This window comes from Cebus imitator, unplaced genomic scaffold (assembly GCF_001604975.1).
Source record: "Cebus imitator isolate Cc_AM_T3 unplaced genomic scaffold, Cebus_imitator-1.0 Scaffold33, whole genome shotgun sequence".
Classification (NCBI taxonomy): domain Eukaryota; kingdom Metazoa; phylum Chordata; class Mammalia; order Primates; family Cebidae; genus Cebus; species Cebus imitator.
The window spans coordinates 3,794,869-3,814,755 of NW_016107348.1; the positions used below are offsets into that span (position 1 = coordinate 3,794,869).

A 19,887-nucleotide genomic window follows, 5' to 3' on the forward strand; every position below is an offset into this window, starting at 1 on the left:
TTTTTGTATTTTTTTAGTAGAGACGAGGTTTCACCTTGTTGACCAGGATGGTCTCGATCTCTTGACCTTGTGATCCACCCGCCTCGGCCTCCCAAAGTGCTTGGATTATAGGCGTGAGCCACCGCGCCCGGCCTGATTTTATTCTTAAATAGATCACATGAAGAAAATAAAAGAATGAGTAAATGCTAAACTATGTTCTGATTTTAAGGATGACAGTTTTAAAAGGAGTGGTCAATATGAACTGGAAGGATTAAGAAAAGCATAAGAAAAGAGGTGAAAAATAAAGATGCATAGATATAATGGGCCCGGATAATTGATTAGTCTGGATTTCCTGCGGCAATCACAAGTGTTTTGTATCCTTGCCTTCATGGGAAGCACTGGAGTTCAAAATTTAACAGTGGCTAGTATAATAATTAAGGATACAAATTATTCCAAAGACGTGGAACACAAAAGGTTACCCAATTTAAACAAAAGCAATCTTGAAGATTTTATTCCTACCTTAAACTGGTTGGCTGAGCACTTACAATGTTCCAGGCACGGCAGGGCGTGGTGACCTGCGTTAGTCAGGTGTAATGCCCGCCTTCACTGAGATTTTTCTTTCATGGCTGGCTGGCTGTTTTTGAGACAGAGTCTCAATCTCTCGCCCAGGGTGGAGTGCAATGGCACAATCTCAGCCCACAGCAACCTCTGCCCCTCCACCACTTCAAGTGATTCTCTTGCCTCAGCCTCCGGAGTAGCTGGGATTGCAGGCGCCCGCCCCCACGCCCGGCTAATTTTTGTATTCTTTTAGTAGAGACGTGGTTTCACCACGTTGGCCAGGCTGGTCTCCAACTCCAGATTCACCCGCCTCGGCCACCCAAAGTGCTGGGATTACAGGCGTGAGCCACCAAACCCAACCAGTTTATTTCTTTCAAGAGACGTTGATGTTCAGACTGTCTGAATCACTCCAGTAACCACGCCTACTGAACACCTACCACGTGCCAGGTACTGAACTAAGCCCCCTTCATATGCCATCTCATGTAAATATCTCAACCCTACCAAGTTAGCAGTAAGGTTTCCAGTTCTGCCTTCGAAGGGCACCTCCTGTCACCAGAGATCCCTATGACAGATCCTGCGAAACATTTTGCTGCATCAGAATGCTACAGGCCTTCAACTCCTAACAGGCGCAAAAGCGAGTGGCGGATTATCCAGGGTAGCAGGCCTGGCGCGCGGCCCGCCCGGCGCAGTGCATCTCCCTGGCAACGAAACCCTTCCGCGCCGCGAGGTGGCTGAGCCCCGCCCCCTCTATTGGCGCGCCCTCACCATCCCCCATCCCGGCGCGCGTTCTGCGCATGCGTACATTCGCTGGCTCCGCCCCCTCGCGCCTCGGTCGGAGCCATTTCGCCGATTCCTTCATGCAAGTTGCTGTGTGTTTCTCTGTTGTCTCCGTGGAAGGCCAGAGCCACGCACGGTTCTAACAACTGAGCACTAGGAAACGGAAGCTTAGGTAAGGTAGAGACATCTTGGGCACCGTGTGGGGCGGCAGGGTTGCGGGAAGGCGGCGTGGACCGTGGCTCTGTAGCCGGCTTTGTTGCGAAGCGCGGGCGGTGGCAGCGGCAGGGGGTGGGGGAAGGGAAGAGCCAGCCGCGGGTCCCCGGATTGCGGGTTGCGTGCTCGCCTCGCCGCGGTGCGCCTGCGCTGTCCGCGCCGCCTGTGGTGGGCCCCCCCGCTTAGCCCAGCGTTTCCCGCTGCTGCCTCTAGCAGCCGAGGCCCGCTTCCTCCTCCGGCCTGCGTACGCCGGGGCGCTGCGGCGGCTGAGGGAAGGGGTGCGTCGCCTGAGGCGGTTGCGGCTGGGGCGCCACTTGCCCAGGGCCCTTCAGTCATTCAAGCCAGAAATAACTGGCGCCGTCGTGCAGGCCTTGTGGATAGACCAAAAGATAGAAACGTTAAAAATGAAAAGCGAGAGCTACTTTGGCTAATAGGGCGAGGCGAGGCGTCTCGTTGGAGGGAGGCCTTGAGCCGATTGCTCGGCGTCTGCGAAGGAAAAGCAGAGCCTGCAGAAGCGGAAGGGATTAGTTACCGCTTAAGGGCAGAGACTGGGCGGGAGCTGAAAGCAGACCATGTGACTGGAGGGTGGCGAGAAGGACTTCAGAGAATGGGTTTTAGGGTGGATAGAGTGGAAACAGAAACCGTGGAGGACATTACTGCGCTAGTCCGGGTGTACCGTAGTGGTGGCGGGAGAGATGGGGAGAAACGAATGGTTAGGGGACATATTTTGAAGCAGAATTGCGTAGTGGTGGAAGGGAGTATATCTGGAGTCAGGCTGTGTTTTCCGAAATTCTTGCTCTTCTGATTAGGAGCTCTGTCTTCCTGGGGCAAGATACTCTTTGTCTCAGTTTTCGCTTCTCTAAAGGGATGGTAATGTTACCTTTACAAGATTACTAAGGATTAAGTAAAATAGTTCCATTTAGATGATCTGCTGTGGATGTTGTCTGACACACGTTAAGGGTTCTGCAAGGGATAGCTATGGAGAATGTTGAGGGAGTAGACCACTCTCAACTTGTGCCAGGAGTAACTTTGTGGATATTGTACCGTTTTTGGAGACCAAAATGTAGTGGCAGGGTGTTGAAACAGGTTTGAGGGGAAATTTAAAATTCGGTTTTGACTGAGATGCCAAGTTAGCATGGCACATGGGTGAGTTCGTGCCACAGATGGATGAACTTGATTTTGGACCTTTAAGAGAAAAGACTGGCTGGGCGCGGTGGCTCACGCCGGTAATCCCAGCACGGTGGGAGGCCGGGGCGGGCGGATCACGAGGTCAGGAAATCGAGACCATCTGGCCAAGATGGTGAAACGCAGTCTCTACTACAAATACAAAAAATTAGCTGGGCGTGGTGGCGGTTGCCTGTAATCCCAGCTACTCTCCGGAGGCTGGGTCAGGAGAATCGCTTGAACCTAGTAGGCGGAGGTGCAGTGAGCCGAAATTACGCCACTGCACTCCAACCTGGGCGACAGAACAGGACTCTGTCTCAAAAAAAAAAAAAAAAAGACTTAAACTTTCTTTCTTTTTTATTTATTTATTTTTTTTTTTTGAGACGGAGGTTTGCTCTTGTTGCCCAGGCTGGAATGCAATGGTGCGATCTCGGCTCACCACAGCCATGGCCTCCCAGGTTCAAGCGATTCTCCTGCCTCAGCATCCCCAGAAGCTGGGGTTACAGGCACGTGCCACCACGCCCGGATAATTTTTGCGTTTTTAGTAAAGACGGGGTTTCTCCATTTTGGTCAGGCTGGTCTTGAACTTCTGACCTCAGGTGATCCGCCCGCCTCAGCCTCCCACAGTGCTGGGATTATAGGCGTGAGCCACCGAGCTTGGCCTAACTTTCCATATATATCTGGGCATCAATAGCATGTAGTTGGTATTGGACATTATGGGGTTGTACGAGACTACGGAGACGGGACTTTGATAGTATAGTCCTTCGTATTTCTTATTCATTCACCATGAGAGCTTGTTGTTTAATTATTCATGAGGTGGAATTTCCACATAGACATCTTCAGCTTTCCACGGCTTTTTATTAATAGGACATTGCCTTGGCCAAATGGCTGACCAGAGTTAAACTGTGGCCACTAAATAAACATAACTTATGCTCCGGTGCAGTTTGATGAGATTAGATGTAGGTGCTAACAAAACGTGTCAAGTGTGAAACGTGAAGCAGACGGTTTAATGCTGGTAATGGGGTTTCGTTTCATAGCAAACTAAATTCATAGCATATTTTATTTACTCTGGTTGTAAATGTGGTCTCAGATACCTTGCTTTACAGTTCAGACTCAGCATTTAGACTCATAGACTTCCTATCTTGTGGTATTTAGTCTGAGGTAGAGGAGTGCCAAGACTGATTATTGCACTTCAAGAAAACCTTGAATATCCTCAAATTTTAATGAATAATAAGGTTTAAAGGAGAGATTTGGCATACAACATTTAATAGGTTACTGTCTTCAGTACTGAGTGCTTAATGCATTTGAACTTTTTTTTTTAACTGATCCCGCCTCTTCCCTGTATTTGAGCTTATTAATATATGCAGCCTACAACTTTCAGGACAGTGTCTTAGTGGTCATAATCAGAGTGAGAACAAATTATTGAATTTATACACAAATGATACCTGTTTCTTAATATGGTAGTTTGGATTTGAATTTAGGCCTCCACTATGGGTGACTTGGAAGTTACTTAATTTTCTAAGTCTTAGTTTCTTCCTCCCTGAAAAAGACAGTGATAGTATCCACCGTATCTGCTTGCCATTGTTGTGAGGGTGAAGTGAGTTAAATACATAACATGCCCATTGTAGAATGTAGGGCCTTATGTAAAACACTTTGTAAGAAAAAATAAAAATCACTCATAGTCCCCAACAATAACCATTTTAGGGGCTGTTCTTTCCAGTCTCGATCATGTGTATATACTTTTCATGTAGTTCAAGTAATACCGTTTTGTATCTTTTTTTTTTAAACATACAAACATTCCAATTATGTCATTAAAGTTTCTTTATAGGCAGTCTTAATAGCAACATGATAGAATGTCCTGTGTTTAACCTAGATTCAGTAATCCAGATAATTGGCTCTTCAATTTTTGTTATTATAAATGCTGTTTTTAACTGATTTTTGTTTCCTTAGGTCTGAAGAAGACACTTGAAAAATGGGTGATGTTAAAAATTTTCTGTATGCCTGGTGTGGCAAAAGGAAGATGACCCCATCCTATGAAATTAGAGCAGTGGGGAACAAAAACAGGCAGAAATTCATGTGTGAGGTACTGAAGATTACAGTTTACATTTATGTGATTCATGGGGTTCGTTTTGGGGTTAAAAGTAAAATGTTTTCTGTTTGGAGATGTTAATGTGTTTCACATTTGGAAACAACAGTTGTTAATTGTGGCTTGACTGCTATTCTAAATCATTTTCAGGTCAGCATTACTTATAAAACAATCTGACAGGTAAATTATTCTAATTAGAGCACATGTCTCCCCCAGCTTCCTCAGTACCAGTAGTGAGTGGGGATCTGAAAAGTTGGATCAACTGTTTACAGTTTTGCAAACACTCAGAAAGCAGAGCAATTTGATTGCTTCAAAGCAAAGTGCTTAAATACAAATGGAGAGCTTGTTCATGGATATTACAAAATCAGATTTTAATGTGAACCTTCTGTTAGATGAGAAGAAAATATCTGAACCACTTACATTATTTTTGGATTAGCTTATCACTAGACAACACAATTTAAGCTTTTACTATCAGTAGCTCATGAATTCTTTTAGGTGTATTATTTTCAGTATATCTTTAGAGTTTATTTTCTAAAGTTAGCTGTTGTTTCTTAATAGACTACTGAATTATAGATTGTTAAAATAGCAGAATTACCCAGGTCAGTCTTTTACTACTATTTTTTTTTTTTTTTTTTTTATTTAATTAAAGGTTCAGGTGGAGGGGTATAATTACACTGGCATGGGAAATTCCACCAATAAAAAAGATGCACAGAGCAATGCTGCCAGAGACTTTGTTAACTATTTGGTTCGAATAAATGAAATAAAGAGTGAAGAAGTTCCAGCTTTTGGGGTAAGTACCTATGGCCAAGCACTTGAGATGTGTGTTTGTAACGTTATACAAACTCAATGTGTGTTAGAGTTTCAGGGTAATAATTTTTCACTATTTTCAGATATATCATGTTTCTTAATGAAATTTGGCATCTTGTTTTCTCTGAGCACTGGACAAAGTTTCTGAAGATGTGGATTGCATCCTTATTATGTACTTGTCTTAGGGGATTGAGAAATTCTATTAATCTTTGTGTCTTACGGTTTTATTTATTCCATGAATTTATACACCGGAGATTTCAGAGTCTGTTATGTTCTACTCATTTCCAAGGATAATATTTTAAATAGAATATAAAAATTAGTAATATTTTAGACACATTTGTTCCCACTGACACTTTTTGTCCCCCAGTAAGCAATGGGGTCTTGCTCTATCACCCAGGCTAGAATGCAGTGACACAGTGTTGGCTCACTACAGCCCCAAACTCTTGGGCTCAAGCAATCCTTCAGCCTTACCCTCCCCACCTCCCTGAGTAGCTGGATTACAAGTGCATGCCACCACTTCTGAGAACTTGTTTGGTTTTTCAGGCAGGGTCTTTCTCTGTCACTCAGGCTGGAGTGCAGTGACACAATCTCAGCTCATGGCAACCTCTGCCTCCTGGGTTCAAGCAGTTCTCCTGCCTCAGCCTTCTGAGTAGCTGGGATTACCGGCACACACCATGATGCGTGGCTATTTTTTATAGTTTTAGTAGAGACGGGGTTTTGCCACTTTGGCCAGGCTGGTCTCGAACTCCTGACCTGAAGTGATCCATCCACCCACCTCAGCCTCCCAAAGTGTTGGTAACACAGGCATAAGTCACTGCACCTGGCTGACATGTCCTTATGTAATAAAATAGTATTTTATGCAATGGAGTATTTTTGTGTTCTTTCTATCGTGGTTATTTTAGTTTTGTAAGTATGCAGCAATTAATATCCCTCTCTAGTAGGTTGTTTTTTGGGGTTTGTTTTTGTTTTGTTTTTCTGCTTTTTTGGTTTTTGCTGCTGGAGTGCAGTGACTATTCATAGGCTCCATCAAACTCTTGGCCTCAAGCCATCCTCCTACCTCAGCTTTTCCCCAGTAGCTGGGACTGTGGGTGTGTGCCACTACACTGGGCTCTAGTAGTTTTTAAGAAATAGGCTTTCTTTCTCTCTCTTTTTTTTTTTTTTTAGACGGCGTCTTGCTTTGTCACCTAGGGTGGAGTGGTGGAGTGCAGTGGCATGATCTGCACTCACTGCAACCTACGCCTCCTGTGTTCAAGCAATTCTGCCTCAGCCTCCTGAGTAGCTGGGATTATAGGCAGGTCCCACCATACCTAGCTAATTTTTGTATTTTAACTAGAGACAGGGTTCTCTAGTTGGCCAGGCTGGCCTTGAACTCCTGACCTCAAGTGATCCTCCTGCCTCGACCTCTCAAAGTGCTGGGATTACAGATGAGCCACCGCACTTGGCCTGTCCATGCCAATTTTAACATGATCTTTTATTCACTGAATTTTTGTATTCTGACTTGTTTATGATGGTATTCTGACTCGTTATAAAGGAAATCTTATTTCCTTCCATTTCTGGTAGATTAACTGCTGGATAATTATAGGATCTTACAGTCTTTAATCTCATTGGTTTGCCTATCTGTAAAATGAAGGGATTGGGCAAGATGATTTTGCAAATTCCTTCTGGTTGTGAAAACAGTTTTGCAAATATCTTTTACATGTTGGAAGTCTTTGAAGTCTCCATCTATTCATTCTGTATCTTTTAAGTTCTTTTCTAGTCATGTAGATCTCCCGGTGACAAATTCTCTTATTTTCTTTCTGAAAATATTTTTATTTTGCCTTCTTTAAGAATATTTTTACTGGGTATAGAATTGTGGAATGCCAAAGCTTTTTTCCCTCTTTTAGTCTGTGAGTATAAAAAAAAGTTTTCCTCTTCTCTCATACCACACAATCAATACAGAAGATTTCTGTGACCAAAATGGGTAGTGGGAGAGAAGCTTTTTCTACACACACCAAGCAAGCAATTAGTTCTGCAGCAAACACTAGCTGGGCGTCCTCCAGTTCAATTCTGACACTACCTGGATAGTGTCAGATCCCACAGGGTGAGGATTCAGTCCCACAAGACTCCCAAGCCCCCCTCTGATACCACCTGGAAGTCAGGGCTTTTACAACTTCTGACTAGGGAGCTTCAAGTTATGGTTCTCATGACTGCCTTTTTGGGTTCAGTTAATTTGCTAGAGTGGCTCACAGAACTCAGATTTACCAGTTTATTATAAAGTACACTAAAAAATACAGCTGAAGAGATAATATGGGGCAAGATACAGGGGGAGGGACAGGGAGCTTCCATGTACTGCCTTGAATACCATTCTTCAGGAACTTCCACGAGTTCTGCTATTTGGAAGCCCTCCAAACCCTGTCATTTGGTTTTTATGGAAACTTCGTTATTCAGTTTTGATTAAATCGTTGGCCATTTGTGCCTTGGACCTTCAGCCTTTCTCCCCTTCCCAGAGGTTGGGGGGTGGGACTGGAAGTTCCAGCCCTCTAATCTTTTTCATTGGTTTTCCTGGTGACCATTCTCTACACTGAAGCTATCTAGGGGCTGCCAGCCAGCAATCAACACGTTAGCATACAAAAAATCTCCACTTAGGAGATTATAAGGGTTTGGGAGTTTTATGCTAGGGAAATGAAGTTGAAGACCAGATAGCATTAGAATATTATGATGTGGAGATTCTGAATGTTACACTTCTCCAGAGAGCATTGATCTGGTTTTTTGTTTTGTTTTTAATCAGCCATTTAATTTGATTGGACTCAAAATGCATGCTGTGTTTTGGGTGTTAACTCAAATAGCACCTCAGTTTTCTGATTGTTTAAATAGGACAGCCAAGGAAGACTCCTTCAGGTCTCCTTTGCTGGGCAGCTTGGAATCTGCCCTGTACATGATGTGTGGTTTTCAGGGGTTTAGCCAGATATTTCATATACAGAATTTGGGAATTCTACTCCTCTCTGGCATTTTCCTTTCCAGCATTCCCTCACTTTCTATTAGCTTTGGTTTCCCTGAATTCTCATTCTGATTCTTCCAGGCCAAAAAGGTGGTTTCATTGGAATTTTAGATGCTTGAGATGGCTTCCCTCAGGCTAAAAGCTACAATAAACTGGAATTAGACCCTTGATACTCTGTGCTTCCCTATTTTAACTTCTCTCAAGAACCTACCTGGTTTGTTTGTTTTGTTTTGTTTTTTGTTTTGTTTTGGTTCACTTTTTATTGCCTGAACATAGTTCTGGGGTGGTGTGTGTGTGTATTTTTTTCTTTTCCTAAAGTTTATGTTACCTGCAGGAGAGTCAGTCTTACAGGAGCTTACTTGGCTATAACCAGGAGTAATCCCTTATGTCATTTTTTTTGTTAGTATTTTAACATGGCTTAGATATTTTCTGTTAAATGGCTCTGTGGATTTCCTGCTTTCTCCTTCCTCTGTTCCAGCTACACTGTACTTCTCATAGTTCTTCAAATATGCCCTCTTTCTGTCTCAAAACTTTCATACCCGTTTCTTCTACCCGAAGGACTCTTCCCCAACTGTCCTGTTTAACATTATCAATTCGCTGTCACCCTTAGGTTACTTCTTAAACCCTTTCACTTTATCATTTTTCTCCATAACACTTACTTTTAACTCAGTGCTTCTCAACTGGAGACCATTTTGCCCCCCTTAAGGGATGTGTTTTTTTTGTTATACCTGGAGGCGGCCACTGGCATCTAGTAGGTGAAGGCCAGGAATGCTGCTAATAACATATAGTGCACTTGACAGCCCATATAACAAAGAATTATCCAGCCTAAAATGTCACCAAGGTGAGAAGCCCTGTTCCAACCTAATTTATTTTTGTTTACTTGTATTAGAATGTAAGTTAATGAGGGCAGGGATTTTTTTGTTTTTAGTTCGTTGCTGTGTCCCCAACATTTAAAATGGTTCTGGTCTATAGCAGACGCTTAAATGTTTTTTGGTTCACTGAATAAGTGAATGAATTCATTTAAGAAAATTATAACAGCCCATTTCTACTTGTAACCACTGTATTAGTCCATTCTTGGGTTGCTATGAAGAAATACCTGAGACTGCATAATTTAAAAAGAAAACAGGTTTAATTGGCTCACAGTTCTGCAGGCTGTACAGGAAGCGTGGTACTGGAATCTGCTTGGCTTCTGAAGAGGCCTCAGGAAACTTAGAATGAGGGTGCGGAAGGTGAAGGGGAAGCAGGCATATCCTATATAGCAGGAGCAAAAGAAAATAAAGGGGAGGGTGCCACATACTTTTAAATGACCAGATCTCAGGAGAACACACTTGCTCTTGTTGGATAGTGAGAATGTAGTACTAAACAATTCATGAGAAACCTACCCTGTCATCCATTTACTTCTCACCAAGCTCTACATTCAACATTGAGGTTTAAAATTCCACACGAGGGCCGGGCATGGTGGCTCTCGCCTGTAACGCCAGCACTTTGGGGAGCCAACATGGACAGATGATCTGAGGTCAGGAGTTCGAGACCAGCCTGGCCAACATGGTGAAACCCTGCCTCTGCTAAAACACAAATACTAGCCAAGCATGGTGGCATGCGCCTGTAATCCCAGCTATTCGGGAAGCTGAGACAGGAGAATTGCTTGAACCTAGGAGGTGGAGGTTGCAGTGAACTGAGATCAATTCATTGCACTCCAGCCTGGGCAATAAAACAAGACTCCATCTCAAAAAAAAAAAAAAAAAAAAAAATTCATCGTTAGGTTTGGGCAGGGACACGTAACCAAACTGTTAGCTAGCTACCATCTTTATCTTACCTCCTCATTCCAGGCAAATCCTTTTTCACATCACTTATTTCATCTGGAACCTTTCATGCCATAAATTGGATTTGCCAAAAGTGACCTGTGTAGAGGATATTTCGAAAATTTTTTGCTGTGGACAATTGTAGATGTGTATAAAAGACTAATACAGTGAAACTCCGTGTTTCCATCATCTGGCTGCAACACTTTCAATTTGACTCATCTCTACCCTAACTGCTCCCCTTTCTTAGATTATTTGGGAGCATCCCAGACATCTTATTATTCATCTGTTAATATTTCAGTTTTTTTAATTAAAATATCCTTTTTTTAAAAAATACATAATGAAGCCTAAAAGAAAAATTTAAGAAGTGTCTTAATATAATCAGATATCCAGTTAATGTTTAGATTTTTCTGATTGTTTCATAAACTTTACCCCCTCATGGGACGTTTGGTAACGTCTGGAGATGGTTTAACTTGAAGGAGGTGTGCTGATGGTGTTTAGTGAGTAGAGGCCAAGGATGTTAAAAACCGTGGTATTCAGGACAGCTTTCTTCAGCAAATAATTACCTGGCCGAAGTGTCAAGTGGTGCAGATGTTGAGAAACCTTGGTCTATAATCTCATCACTAGTGTATTTTTTTTTTTTTTTTTTTTTTTTTTTTTTTTTTTTTTTTTTTTTTTTTTTTTTTTTTTTTTTTTTTTTTTTTTTTTTAAAATTATGAGCGAATTCAAACATCTTTTGGCCTTTACAGATCATTTGCTTATGTAGTTCTGTGTACTGCCTATACATATACTTTCCTTTTTTTTTTAATTGAATTCTTGGTCTGTTCTTCTGTTTATATGTTAACAACATTAACTCTTTACATGTGATGTGTCACAAACATTTTTCTCAGTTTGCCTATTATAGCTTTATTTTTACTTGTGTTTTTTGCCATATCAAAAATTTTTTTCAGTATAAAATGGACACATGCGCACACACCCTTTTTTTTTTTTTTAAACTTCATCAGCATTCAGCTTTATTGATCACATTCTCCAAACCAACACATTTTTCTGTCTTCTCTGGCACTGGATTCTCTTATCTTTCTGTCTCTGACTGCTCCTTAGTTTTTTTTTTATCTTCCTTTTGGATACAGTTTGAAACCATATCGTTAAGTATTAGGTATTCATACATAATACTATTCCAAGCTTGGGTATTCTGTCAGATACTTGCGTCTTTTTGAAATGAATATATCAGTACTTGACTATTTCCAAGGCTAAATCATCCAGCCTGGGTGACAGAGCCAGACCTTGTCTCAAAAAAAAAAAAGAAAAGAAAAATGGTGTGGCGGCTCACACTTGTAATACCAACACTTTGGGAGGTAGAGGCAGGAGGCTTACTTGAGCCCAACAGCTCCAGTGATCTGTGATTGCACCATTGCACTCCAGGCTGAGTGATGGAGTGAGACCCTGTCTCAAAAAAAATTTTTTTAAAAAAACAGAAACATATTGTGAGGACAGAAAAATAAATAAATGGACTATAGCATTACCAATGTTACTAAAAATCTATTTTTCTTTAGCTATTTAAATGTATATTTTAATGTGATAAAATACTTAATGTAAATTACTTGAAAAAAATTTTCTCATATTGCTGACTCTTCCTTAGGCAGAGTCAAGATTATGCACTATGACAATTTAATACTCTTATACCTCACCTGTTTTAATTGATTTTGAAATGTTAAAAAAGGAAATCTTCCCCATCACTGGAAAACAGAAGTTGTATCACTCAGACACCTCAATTCTCATAGGTTAGGAATTTTCTTTTGGGTTGATGTAAGTAGAGAGGGAGGTAGAGAGGAATATGAGGCCCTGGAGTGGCAAGATGGTAGGTAGAAAAAAGAGAGGACGAGTTAGCATTGTGGTGACAGTACTGCCCATTGGATTTTTCCCAGGCCTTGGTTAATTGGGCTGATCCTAGAGAAATGTTCCCAGTGGATTAGGGGAAACACTCAGCCAGTTCTTCATTTCAGATAGTTTGAGATATACTGCTCTAGAGACTTAACCTCTAAACAAAGATGGTAATATTACAAAGAAAGGTGGTGTGACACATGGGTCTCTTTTAAATATTAAAAGAATTTACTAATCTCTGTGAAAGCAAAAGCACTGACCCTGCCTTGACTTTTTCTCTTGCAGGTGGCATCTCCGCCCCCACTTACCGATACTCCTGATGCTACAGCAAATGCTGAAGGAGGTTTACCAACAACCATGGGAGGACCTCTTCCTCCACATCTGGCTCTCAAAGCAGGTAAGAGACTTGAATGCATGCACCAGGATGGAGAATAAGAGATACACAATCTTGATCACCATCTCTGTTTCTCATTTTGGGTAAAAAGAACTGCAGTAAACTGTTGATGCTAAGAGAGACAACCCAAGGCCTTCACAAATTTGCACATACCACCAGATCATTTATTTTATCTTTTTTAAGAAAGTGTGGTCAGCAACTTAGAAAGTTTTGCCATCATTAGCTTTTACTAAATTTTTCTCTGAATAAATAGGTTTTGCATGGGCTAGAATATTTGGTTAAAGGATCTTAGGAATTGCCTTTTCTTGTTCCTTGTTCTTACCAAATATATTGTTGACTTGTTTATCCTCTGGATCTAAACCATTGCGAAATTCTATATGCAGTAAGTCCTCAGTAAGTTCTTGAAAACTGCTAAGACTTTAAGCAGAATAACTTACAATTCTTAGTTTTCAAGAACCTAACAATGACATTAAGTGAGGACTTAATGAATAGTCACAGCTTTTACTGGGATGTCTACCATAGGGTAGATTAACTAGGGTTTTGGTCAAATTGCTTAAGTCTCTACTATTTTTTAAAGAACAGTAGTATCTACTGCATATGATTACTTTGAGGGATAAAGTTTTTTTAATGGATGTAATAAACTTGGGTTAATAGTCATTACTGGCTGCTAGTTTTACTTACTTGGCAGTTTCATCAATAGTTAACTTATTTCCATCACTAGTTCTAGCAGGTAGCTATCTTTTCAGTCATATTATAAAAGAAATAGTTTCATCATTTAATCTGTTGTTACATATGTAACAAATTTAAAACAAAGCTATATTGATAATATATGCTGAGTTATTCACTTCCTGTCATTCACTACTAAGATAGCTTCCCTCTGCATATTAGCCTCAGAATTTGCAGTTTGAATTCTTCAGTGATTTAACACTTTTCAAGTAAGTCATGGACGTTTCAGACCCCTCCACTTCCCAGATTCAAGCGATTCTGTCACCTCAGCCTCCCAAGTAGCTAGGATTATAGGCATGCACCACCATGCCAGGCTAATTTTTGTTTTTTTAATAGAGTTGGGGTTCCACCATGGCCTCCTGAAATGCTGGGATTACAGGTGTGAGCTACCATACCCAGCCATAAATTAGGATAATTTTTAAAAGTATTTAGGATATGTCCACGGTAACAATTCATTGAGGACTTTTTATTTATTTATTTATTTGTTTTTTTATTTTTAAACAGAAAATAATTCTGAGGGAGGGTCCTCTGGCTATGGTGTTCCTGAGCCCAACTGGGACCGAGGAGCTAACTTGAAGGATTACTACTCAAGAAAGGAAGAACAAGAAGTGCAAGCGGTAAGGCTAGCACCTTACATCTCTGAGAATATGATTTGGGACTTAAGTTAACAGCTTCAAGATTTAGGATATTTACAAGTTAATAATTGGGCGCATCTTTTAAGAGGTTGAGACTACTTATTAGCACAAGTCATCATAACTACCCATTTACTATTGTTATTCACATTGCCTATGGGGAAAGAACAGTACTTTTTCTTGATTTTGAAAAGGTTTCCTCTTTTGCTTTATAGGAAATATAATTATCTCAGGAAACCTGACTTTATGAGCACTTACAGTAAAAAATGTCTTTAATAATATAGCTTATTTTTCCATTTCATGTATTCAGTGTTAAACACAAAGAAGTTGTCTTTTTTTCTTTAGGAAGAATTTAAGTGCAGTATATTAACTAATAGCTTGTTTACGTAACAGGGCCTTTAGATGCAATAAAAACTAATTCTGGTTCAGTTTTTTACTAGGATTATAAACTATCAAAAACAGCTTTTGCATTATAAAGGATAGTACAAAGAAGGATTAAAAATTTCCATGCCTTAAGTTTGTGTAACCAAACTTAACGTAGTCCAATTATCATTGATTCCACAGACTCTAGAGTCAGAAGAAGTGGATTTAAATGCTGGACTTCATGGGAACTGGACCTTGGAAAATGCTAAAGCTCGTCTAAACCAATATTTTCAGAAAGAAAAGATCCAAGGAGAATATAAGTACACCCAAGTGGGTCCTGATCACAACAGGTTTGCTTGTTTCGTTCTTTTCCTTCTGTAGTAAGCTAAGATGATTTTAGACATTCACTATGGAATATATTTTTGTATGTGTTTTCTGGTCGTGTGGATTAGAAGTGAATTGTGAAAACATATGTTAATTTGCACAGGAATAATTATTGATTTGTAATGTGCAATTTCCATGGCTTTCACATGAGTGTGAATTTTAGCTGTGTAAGAAGTTCAGTATAAATCTGCTTTTTGTCATGCTAGACTTTTAAGCTGCTTATTTGAATCTTAAGGCAAAAGTCATAACCACAAGTGCTGGTTTGTCCCTAGTTGATTTAAAAACCAGCCAAAGGTGGTGATTTTGTTCACCTTGGTATTCTTAGAGGCAGTTACTATTTCTTATTAAAGAAATAGGTTAGATACTTAGTGTTGAGTCCCAGAAGTAGATTGTATTGCATCTACATCCACATTTCACTTAAGCCTTAAAAATTGCCAGCTTTCCTAGGAGTCCTGTTGAAATTTAAGGGCTAATCGTAAGGTCAAAAAGGAACAGCCTGTCTTTGTATGTTGGGGTGTACTTTTTTCCTGTTAAATTTATTAAACTGAATATAAAGGGAGGTCGTTTGAACAGTATGTTTCTCAGCCTGCTTGCTGTTCTTCCTGAGAGCATTCCAGGGTGTAGTAATTATTACTCCCAGGAAGGCTCATACGGATTAGACTTTTCTGGGGAGCTGTGTATTTTTATTAGAAGGGAGGGGAGGTTGTAATGGAAACCTTCTGAATGATTAATTTGCTGTCCTTATTGAAATAAATTATCCAAAATACATTAAAAATATTTTTCTTGAAAATCAAAGTGTTCTTTTGGCTGCATCTAGCGACCCTAAAATACTAATTATTAATACAAAATTTTATCACTGATCAAAATGATATTTAGAGCATGGTTCCTCCTTCCTCCCACTGTTTTGTTCAATCCTGAATTCTCAAATATTTCTGGTGTCAGCCTTTTAAAACCTTCAGGTTATAAAGGAGTGACACATTTGTTGATTGTTTTCTTTCATATTTTGTCTTTCTGAACGATTTGGGCTTGGTAGCACTTGGTGACTTTAAGAACAGTAAGATACCTAAGTGTGCCTGAAGCTCATCGTTGCAGACATTTTTTTGTTATCAGTATCTTAAAGATTTCTGATACAAAGCAATGAAGAATTCAGGAAAAGACAATGTGAGAGGCACAGACAATTGGGGGAGCCAGGACAGCATTCCTGTATGGCCTTTAATTTAAAGGCATAACAGACAGCAACACCAGAGGTCTGTGTTCATAATACACATGTGCTGCTGCTTAGGCTGAACTAAGCAATCACATGGGAAACTATTGTAAACTGATTTCTGGTGTCGCTGTTCCCCCTAGGTGGAGGAGAATGAGATTGAGTGCTGACTTTAAGCCTGGCTGAGAAACATACTGGCATCGATGTCCTTAATGAAAGGGTGGATGTTGTTCCCCTGAAAGCCAGTGGCCTTTGACCCCTGAAGCCGCTGTGCCTGAAGGTCAGTTCACAAGAGGTATAGGAAGGAGTCTAACATTAATTTTTTTCTTAAGCCTCACCTAGCCTTTTATTCACAGCACAGTCTAGGTTTAGAATGTATCTGAGCAGTGAAAGGACCAGAATGCATAGATTTCAAAGGGCAGTTTTTCCCTTGTGAAAACCTAAATTCATTTTCTAGACTCCACAAGCAGTTTTAGATACAATGTTACAACATGTATTTTGTTCTCCAGGACCTGATTTTAAATAAATGTGATGTAAATAGGCTAAGTTTTTTGTCATCCAGGGCCGCTTCCAACTGCAGGCAGATGTGAGAACTCTGCCTTAGGAGCCATTGATGTGCACAAAGTGTATGTGCATGTGTGAGTTTGCGTATATTAGCTTACTCTTAACAGTTTGCAGTCATTAATGGGTGGCCTGTGCAGAAGAATCTTAAAACAATTCTAACAGTAATGTAAAGCATTTTGGGCCTACTTTATTTCTTGGCTCCAAGCTAAGTGGAAAATTCCTTTTCATTGAATGTGTTCTTGCTGTTCAGACTCCAGCCTTTGGAATAAGAGTAAGTAAATATAAAATCTAAAACCCTAACGTTTTCCTTTCATGAACAATTGGCTCATCGACTTTGATTATAGTTGTCTTATGCCATGTTGTGTATTTGAAGTTTATATACTTCATTTGTTCTAGGGTTGGGCAGAAATAAATGTTGGTAATTTTTTTTTCTGTGATTTGCCTAAGCAGTTGGAAAGCCTGCCTGACGTGGGAGACCTGGATTTGCCAATTTCTAACAGTGAAATTTCTAACCTTGCTTGTATATGTTGTTACAGGAGCTTTATTGCAGAAATGACCATTTATATCAAGCAACTGGGCAGAAGTAAGTGTTACTGTTTCCCCAGTATTACAAGGTTTTGTATAGAGAAGATGTATTATTGAAAGAACACATAATGTGAGATAGCATCTAGGGTATATTTTAGAATATTAGTAATTATATACATTAGAGGCAAAGTCTTCCAGTTTACCTGTGAAGCAGACCATGTTAGTGTAATGTTTGAAAGTTAAGATAAAGCAGGATGATTAGGAGTCTGCCAGTGTCAAAAGAATTTTAAAACTTTCTTTATATGTAAAATGAGTTATTTTGAATGGATGGGAAATATTAAGGGATAAAGGCAGGCTAACTTCTGTCACCTCACTAATTTGATTAGGGTTAATTTGGCTAGTTAAGCAGAAAGATATCTTTGTACACCTTTGCATTATATTCATTTCTCCTAAAACTGAATGATAGTGGGGGATAGGAAACTTTCTATTAGTATTTTCTTTAAGGAGATGAGTAGCTGTTAGCTTTAGTTTAATGCTGAGGTCAGCAAACTGTAGCTGTCTGGCCAAATCCAATGTACTGCCTGTTTTTATAAGTGTTTATTTGAACATAGCTACACTCATAACTACAATTATTCCTTTGTCAGAGGACAGCAAACTCTTTCTATAAAGGACTAGATGATAATATTTTAGACTTCACAGGTCACACATTGTTATTTTTGTTTTATTTTTACAACTCTTGAAAAACATAAAACCATTCCCAGACCTATGGTTTGTCAAACTCTATTAACAGTCTGTGGCCGCTTTCATACATTAGAGGCAGAGTTGAGTAGTTCTGACAAGAGACTATGGCCTGCAAATCCTAAAATATTTATTAACCCTTTATAGAAAAAGCTTTCCAAACCCTGGTCTAGGTAACCACTCTAGAACTGATTTCATTTATTGGTTTATTTTTGTTCTCTGGCTTTTCAAAAGTCAGCCTATGTTTTCTTCCGCTATTTTAATGCCAGATAACACTGACAACTTTTAAAATAGGTTTTTGCTTTCATAATATTGATTTGTGTGAGTCCTAGTATCAGCCTGTAATCAAAACAGTTGGTTATTTAGTTGATAAACTGTTTGGCAATTTCTTTTGTTTAGCATATATTAATAGAATAAAAAGGAAGTACCCATGGCATACACTGTATTTTAGGACTTTTTTTTGTACCGAAGCCCATGGTTCCTGGTGATAATATGTTTCTTTACTTAAGTGATTGATCCTTCTGTCTGATAAACCTGATCTTACATTATAGGAATTTTTGCACGAGAACATGGATCAAATAAGAAATTGGCAGCACAGTCCTGTGCCCTGTCACTTGTTAGACAACTCTACCATCTTGGAGTGGTTGAAGCTTACTCTGGACTTACAAAGAAGAAGGAAGGAGAGACAGTGAGTTTTTAGATTTATAATAGACTCGTGAGATATAATTTAGCTTTTGTTTCGTATTTGGCTAAAGAAGTTTAATTTCAAGGAATCTTACCTCAAGAAATGAAATGGCCTTGCTAATCATCTGTGTCTGGCATGATGTCCGTAATAGGCAATGAGTAAATAATAATCATTGAAGTAATTCTCACTAAAGGGAACTGACTGTTGGCTTAGGAATACTGTAGACTTAGTGTTGACTGTATAGTCTTAGCCCCACCATAGTAGATTTGAGTAGTATTTATATGTGTGATTCTTTTTTGTAGGTGGAGCCTTACAAAGTAAACATCTCTCAAGATCTAGAGCATCAACTGCAAAACATCATTCAAGAGCTAAATCTTGAGATTCTGCCCCCGGTAAGCATACAGCTATTTAGTTCACATGTATGTAGAACTCTCAGTAGACAAGCAAATCATTTTGTTGTTGTTTTTCTCATTTTTTAATAGCCTGAAGATCCTTCTATGCCAGTTGCTCTCAACATTGGCAAATTGGCTCACTTTGAACCATCTCAACGACAGAACCAAGTGGGTGTGGTTCCTTGGTCACCTCCACAATCCAACTGGAATCCTTGGACCAGTAGCAACATTGATGAGGGGCCTCTGGCTTTTGTGAGTGCAGTATTATTTTTGAGATCAGACTCTTGTGTTTTACTCTTGAGTATGTTTGATTAGTATGTCTAGGTAAAAAATGGATTTATTTTGAAGCTGAATTATGTGCTTAACCATGTGGGTTTTTGTTTTACAGGCTACTCCAGAGCAAATAAGCATGGACCTCAAGAATGAATTGATGTACCAGTTGGAACAGGATCATGATTTGCAAGCAGTAAGTCTGAATTATTTAGACATGTGTTGCCCAGAGCTTCAGAATGTTCTAGGTATGGGTAAAAATTCAGTGAATGAAACATTTTGCCCTTTTTAGGAGGACAAATCAAAGATATGTACCAAACTGCTAATCCTAGTTACCCTTAAAATTAGTTGCTATGAGTTGAGGGCCTGGGAGAAAATTTTACCTTTTTTTTTTTGAGTCTCTTGTCCCCAGGCTGGGGTGCGGTGATGTTATCTCAGCTCACCACAATCTCCACCTCCCAGGTTCAAGCAATTCCCCTGACTCAGCCTCCCGAGTAGCTGGGATTACAGGCACCTGCCACGACGCCCAGCTGATTTTTGTATTTTTAGTAGAGATGGGGTTCATCAGGTTGGCCTTGAGCTCCTAATCTTGTGTTCTGCCGCCCTCAGCCTCCTAAAGTGCTGGGATGACAGGCCTGTGCCAACGCACCAGGCGAGATTTTCACTTAATGTAATTTGAAAAGCGGAGAGATTTAAGGCAACAACTTCTTTTGTTGTTAGGGTTTTGTTTCTATTTTAGTGTTTTTTAAATCAAAAAAAAAAAAACATT

The 19,887-nt window shown here is 39.9% G+C and overlaps 1 protein-coding gene across 1 annotated transcript in view; it reads left to right on the forward strand.

The window, feature by feature from the left end:
* The first annotated feature begins 1,351 nt into the window (after positions 1-1,351).
* DHX9 (DExH-box helicase 9) overlaps positions 1,352-19,887 on the forward strand; it is a 49,060-nt gene continuing 30,524 nt past the window's right edge. The window contains exons 1-11 of the mRNA XM_017524499.2: positions 1,352-1,483; positions 4,641-4,774; positions 5,427-5,567; positions 12,527-12,638; positions 13,866-13,978; positions 14,558-14,706; positions 17,045-17,091; positions 18,323-18,459; positions 18,759-18,848; positions 18,939-19,100; positions 19,237-19,314. Of these exons, the coding sequence (XP_017379988.2) occupies positions 4,664-4,774; positions 5,427-5,567; positions 12,527-12,638; positions 13,866-13,978; positions 14,558-14,706; positions 17,045-17,091; positions 18,323-18,459; positions 18,759-18,848; positions 18,939-19,100; positions 19,237-19,314 (1,140 nt within the window). The 5' untranslated portion in view covers positions 1,352-1,483; positions 4,641-4,663. The remainder of the gene's footprint in view (positions 1,484-4,640; positions 4,775-5,426; positions 5,568-12,526; positions 12,639-13,865; positions 13,979-14,557; positions 14,707-17,044; positions 17,092-18,322; positions 18,460-18,758; positions 18,849-18,938; positions 19,101-19,236; positions 19,315-19,887) is intronic.